Here is a 6,000-nt window from a genome sequence, read left to right on the forward strand (position 1 = left end):
TTCCACAAGGCGGACAAAGGCCCTTCTGTCTCAGCCACGTAGCCCGGAGGTGAGCCAGCAGCTGGAATGGTCTGGAGGGTGACACAGCGCCCCACCCTTGGCTCCCTCCTGCCCAGCAGTTCTCGTCCTGCCGGGCTGGAGGCACTCAGCAAGGAGGAGGGTGTCCAGAGCCTGGCCAGCAGCGCCCCAAGCTCCTGGCCCCACAGGCCCAGGCAGTTGGCTCTAGGGTGAAGGCCCTGGGGCCTTGCAGGGAGAGAGATGCGGTAGAGAGCGCACCCAGGAGGGAGGCCCAGGTCCTGCAGGGCAAGTCAGCCCCCAGCCCCTCCGCTCACAGGCCGCAGAATGGGGGTCTCACTCCTGGGCCCCTCCAGCACTGAGAAAGCGGCATGGGGGGTAAGGCAGCATGGGGTGGCCAGAGCTGGCGCCCGCAGAAGTGGGTGCCCGACTTGGGAAACGCTCTTCTCAGCAACACTTCACCGAGAGAGGCTGGCCCAGTGCCAACTGCCACAGCAGGTGGGACCAGGGGCAGTGAGTGAACCACCATCAGAGGCTGTGACCGACAGTGGCGCTGTTCCAAGAGCCCGGGCGGTGAGTTGCACAACTGTTAGCACAGCACAGTCTGTGACGCCACCGACACGGTCACTAACCCTGTGAACCACAAAGGTCGTCTGCTTCCGGAGTCTGGCCACGCACCAGCGTCCCCGCCACCACATGCCTGTCCCGCAGCCCTGACGGGGACCCCAGTGCCAGCTCTCATCTCATCCCGAGAGCATATCCACTCCTTTCTCAACTCCAGCCATCTTCTTGGGGGAGGGGGGCATTTCGGCCCTGGCCGAGCCCTGAGCTCCAGTGAGACCCACTGAGGCATAGTCCCGGGGCAGCGTCCATAAGTGGGGGTTGAGGGGGGCAGTGACACAGGGCCACATGCTAAGGGCTGCTGTCCTGGCTCCCATTGGCAGCCCTTAAACCACCACAAATCCAGCTGTCCCCAGCAGTGGCCAACCCAGGAGTAAGCCCTAGCACCAAAATCGCCAGTGTGGCCCCAGACCCACGAAGCAAGTCCCCACGGATCAACATCGCATCTGCTAAAGTCTAATCTTACAGGAGCCTTCCTGCACCTTCTGCTTATTTGAGGGGTGCAGGAGGAAAGACTGGGTCACACCCGGTAGTGCTCAAGGCTTACTCCTGGCTCTGTACTCAGAGATCTTTCCTGGCGGGGCTCAGGGGACCATATGTGGAGCCGGCGATTGAATCAGGGTTGGCTGCGTCCAAGGCGGGCGGGAGAGAACCCCCTGTACTGCCTCCCGGCAGATCTGGGGGAAATGTTCGCATTTTCAGCTATTTTAAGCTCAGGGAACAAAGCTGTTCTGCAGGGCTCTGCCTGAGCTGCCCCAGCTGGGTGGCGTTCAGGCCTGATGTCGCCTCTCTGAGACTCACTCACTGTTCGTGACTCTCACCCGCGGGTGCCAGAGAGCCAGGCCTCAGGCGTCAGGCTTCATGGCAAGCCACCGGCCAGCATCGCCGTCACCGGCACAGCTGCCTCCGGAGTTGGCCCGGGTCTGGCCGGACCGGTAGTCGTGCCCTGGGGCAGGAGCAGAGAGACTGTTGGCTGGGACACGGCAGCCATGGGCAGCAGGAGGGACACGGACAGACACACAGCGCTGCCACACTCCACACTGGCCACCGCCTGGGGCAGCTGAGTCCTCTGTGCTGGATGTCCTGGAGATGGTCAGTCTCGCTCCATGACCTTGGTAACCTGGGGACATCTCTGCATGTGCGCGTGTCCTTCAGGTGCCCAGACCATGCCTGGGAGCTTCTGCGAACACCCCGTCCGTGAGACAGTCTGGAACGGCCCCGCCCTGGGGTCCAGCTCCGGAGCACGGGCACTCGGGTCTGCAAGCACCACGCAAGAGCCCCCTTCTCCGCCATGCTGCTTGCTTTGCCTCTGGCTTTGGGTGGAATTCTGCAGCATCGGACAGAGGGACCCCACGGGGCTGCCCGAACTCAGGGAAGCCCCAGAGAGGGCTGAGGAAAGCTCAGGGCCCTGGCTGAGGCCTCGTGGTCAGCTTCCATGGCTGCCACTAAAGATGCAGGACCCCAGTAGCCGCTGTCACATGAGCGACCACACGCTTCCTTGTCCATCCCCAAGAGCCCTGTGCTCACGTCAGCTCAACACTGCCGGACAGATTTCATGCCAGTGGCATTCACTGTCTGTCTGAAACTCAGGCTCCGTTTGCTCTGCAGTGCCAGAGACTCGATCCAGAGCCTCAACGTGGCAGAAATGCACTCGAGCACCGAACCACAGCCCTCAAGTCGAACTCGCTGTCCGGTGTTCTTATTTGCTAAAGCCAATAACACTACTCAAGGGGAAGCCTGGGCCTTTGCTAAGCTGGCCTCATCAGCACCACATGCCCAGGAGCCTTTCGGAAGATTTTACAGAGCGGAGTGGGTAAATGGGTGGGTGGGGGGGTGGGGGGTGGGTGGATGGGTGGATGGGGGAGTGAGTGAATGGGTGAATAGAGGGATGGATGGATGGGTGCTTGGATGGGTGGGTGAAGGGTATGTGGACGGGAGAAGGATGGGTCAATGGACAGTTAGATGAAGGAACTGAGGCCAAACTAAACAGAATCTAGGCTGGGAACATTTCCTGCCTTTTGTTTAAGCTCCCCCATCCTGAGTGTTGTTGCTAACAGAAGATTAAGTTGTTTTGCCGGATGCAAAGCCAGACATATGCAGGCACCAGAGGAACCAGAATTCACCGGTATGCACCAGCAGATGCAAAATACCAGAAACTTAGCGGCAGAGCGTGAGATCCCGTTGACTTTATATGAACTGCCTCAAGATCCACAAATCAATTTTACCCAGGTCACTCAAATCCCTTGATCCCATTCCCCCCTGCCCCAGGCCTAAGGTCCGAGACTGGTTTCAGCCTGGCCTCCAGTGCCCCTGCCAGTTCGTCCCCCAGCGAGGCCACTTCTCGTCTCAGAAGCTGGCACCGCAGTGCTGGCCCCTGAATGTGTAGGTGGCGACCCTTAGCTGGTAACGGGATGAACGGATGGATGGATGGGTGGCGGGTGGGTGGAGGGGTGGGTGGACTGATAGAGGGGTCGATTGATGAGTGGGCTGAGGGCGGCAGAGGAGCAGCTGGATTCTGTGAGGCCTGAGCCCTGAGGCAGGGTCTGTGTGTGCTGACCCATCCCGGCCCTCCCCATCGCCCTCTCGGCCTCGTCTGCACGACAGGCTCTTACTCCAGAGCACAGCAGTGGCTTGTGTCCAGCCAAGCATCGCTCTACAGAACAGCAGAACGTTTCCTCACTTTCTGTGGACTGCAGCAGCCCTGATCTAAGCGGGTCCAGGAGAAAAACAGGGTGCCGATGCCCCAGAACCCCCAAATGCAGGAGGAATCTGACTCCAAGGAGGAATCTAAAATTCAAGCTTATGAAAAAGAAAGTGAGGGGCTGACGAGATAGACGGAGGTGACCTTACTGGCGTGCGGCCAACTTCGGTTCAGTCTGGGTACGTGTGGTCCCCTGAGCACTGAGCCACGAGCAGCCCCCAAGCAGCACTGCATGTGACTCAACTGCCCCTCCAGCACCACCACCACACACACACACACACACACACACACACACACACACACACACGGAAAGGAGAGAAATGGCCAAGTCTGTCTGCAGACCAAAGGCGGCGGTGTGCTGGGCCGCGGTGCTGTGTCCCCATGTCACTGGCTGCAGATTCCAGCTAGGGTCCCCACAGAAGAAGCCGCTTCGTTCCCAGCCTTCCCTTCCTGCTTTTGGGGACCCTGCCCTGCCTCTGCCCAGTGCCAGCTCGCCCCACCCCACCCCTCCCTGTCCAGGTGTTCGTCCAAGACTGGGTGTGGGGCGCCTTGTTCCCTGCGGCCATCACAAGATTCACGAGGCTGGGGCAGCGTCTCACCAGAGGCTGGGTGTGGAGCAGTGAGTCACTGCTGGGGGCAGCCAGCGTCAGCCTGAAGCAACGCGTGGCATGGTCAGGGCTGGGCCGGGCCAAGCCGAGCGGCATCTTACCTCCGGGCCCCTCACCACCAGGTGGGGCCTGGTCCGCCTCCAGCCACTGGGTCACCGGTCCGTGCTGGGTCCCCACACGCCTGGAGCCACACTCTGCCAGGTATGACCCGCACCACAAGCCCCACAGGGAGCAGTGTCGCAAGCCTGGCTTATCTGAAGAGAAGGTGCCCCAGGGCCTGGCTCACACCCCCAACGGCCCCCATGTTGCTCCAGAGCCTTCAGGGTCCCCTGCAGCCCGACCTTACGCCTTCTGCAACTGCTGGGCTCGTAGCCGGCCCGTCCCAGGGGAAGGCTGTGCAGCCTGGGCTCTCCCCTGCAGACAAGGGGACCCCTGCCCGCTCCTGCACCCCGTGGTGGGTGACACAGCAAGGGTGGGCCTGCTGGCACCGGCACCCACCCACCCACCCAGCCCCTCCCCGCAGCCCCGTGCTGGCGTCTGGAGCCCATGTCTGTGCCCCCAGTGCCCTGCTCCCTCCTGCCCTGCCCCCCGGGAGGCAGATGGTGGAAACAGCTTCCTCCATTCCCCGAGTGATTCAGACACAGCTGCTTCCCCCCCACGCGGCCTGGAGGGGAGGGCGGCCGGCACCCCGCACGGCACCCGAGCCGCCTCCCACGCCCACCCTGGGACACCACAGGAGGGTCCCAGGTGGGGGGGGGGTCCTGGGACATGGGCCAGAGGGGCAGAGCCCTCCCGAACAGGGGGGTGCCGGGGAAAGCAGCAGCTGAGACCCCACCTCAGCCCAGGAAGCTGCAGGGCAGAGGGGTGACCGGGGAGGGCGCCCGGCTCCCCAGGGGGACACTAGGACTCTGGGCGACCTAACCTGGGCCCTGCGTCCAGTGCGGCGGCCCCCTCCTGCGCGTGGGCACAGCCAAGCGGGCACGTGAGCCACACAGCAGTCCTGCACCGCCCGTGGACGCGTGCCCTGCGCCCACTTGACGCCACTCCGAGCAGCAAGGGCTGGACCACTGAGCCACACTGCCCACGTCCACGGGATGAAACTGTCCTCGAAGGGTCCCCACCCAGGCAGCCCAGGCCGGGACCCCAACACGCAGCCCAGCCTGCCCCTCCCCCACCGTCAAGCCCCAAGGCTCAACCGGGGCAGTGCACAAGGGGGTCCCCAAAAGGTCCAGACCCTTTAAGGAGACTCAGCAGAGCCCCCCTGGCCAGGGCTGACCCACACCCACCCGCGGGCTCCCACCGCTCCTTTGGGGTTCACAGCCCACCCGCGGGTGCCAAAGCCACGCCCACAGCCGACCCGCCCCCAGGCCACGCCTGAAGGAGAGGCGGGGCGTCCCGTGCCCAGAGCCCCGCCAGGCCCGCCCCGCCCTCCCCGGGCGCCCGCGCTCCGGCCCAGAAACGCGGCGTGGTGGGGTCGCCGGCCACGACCCGCACCCGCGACGGGGACACCCGCTAGTCTGCGCCCCGCGCCCTGCCGCTGGGAACCATCTCACCTGCACGTGCTCTTTGAGGACACTTTCATCACCTCCTTTCCAGCTAGGGAAACTGAGGCTCATCCCCTCTTCCTGCACCCCGTCCCCGGGAGCTGCAGTGAGCGGCCTGTCCCTCCCCCCCCCCGCCCGCCTCCTCTGGGTTCCTGTGCGGGGCGCGCGGAGACACCCCCAGGTGACAGGCGACCCTCCTGGCCACGGCACCAGGCCCGGTGCCGCCCGGGAGGGCTGCTCGGAGGCGGCGGCAGGGCAGGGCCCCGCGTGCCGGGGCGGCCAGGCTGGGTTTCCCCGGCGTCCCCCTCCCAGGGACAGCCCGGGACGGCGCCGGGGCGGGGCGGGGCGGGGCGGCGCGCCCCCCGGCTCCACCCCTCGCCCCCGGCGCGGGCCCACGTGGCCGGGTGGGGCGGCGCCTCCCCTTCCTCCCGCCGACCGCGGCCCGAGCCCCGCCAAGCCGGAGCCCCGGACCCGCGCCCGCTGCGCCCCCGCCCGGTAAGTCCGAGCGCCG

At 64.8% G+C, this 6,000-nt stretch overlaps 1 protein-coding gene across 1 annotated transcript in view; it reads right to left on the bottom strand.

Moving 5' to 3' along the window:
• The window catches only part of TMEM179 (transmembrane protein 179), a 28,523-nt gene extending 22,935 nt beyond the window's left edge, over positions 1–5,588 (bottom strand). The window contains exon 1 of the mRNA XM_056113742.1: positions 5,499–5,588. Within this exon, the coding sequence (XP_055969717.1) occupies positions 5,499–5,527 (29 nt within the window). The 5' untranslated portion in view covers positions 5,528–5,588. The remainder of the gene's footprint in view (positions 1–5,498) is intronic.
• Between the last annotated feature and the right edge of the window lie 412 nt (positions 5,589–6,000).

Source organism: Sorex fumeus, unplaced genomic scaffold (genome assembly GCF_029834395.1).
Source record: "Sorex fumeus unplaced genomic scaffold, SorFum_2.1 ptg000022l, whole genome shotgun sequence".
Lineage (NCBI taxonomy): Eukaryota > Metazoa > Chordata > Mammalia > Eulipotyphla > Soricidae > Sorex > Sorex fumeus.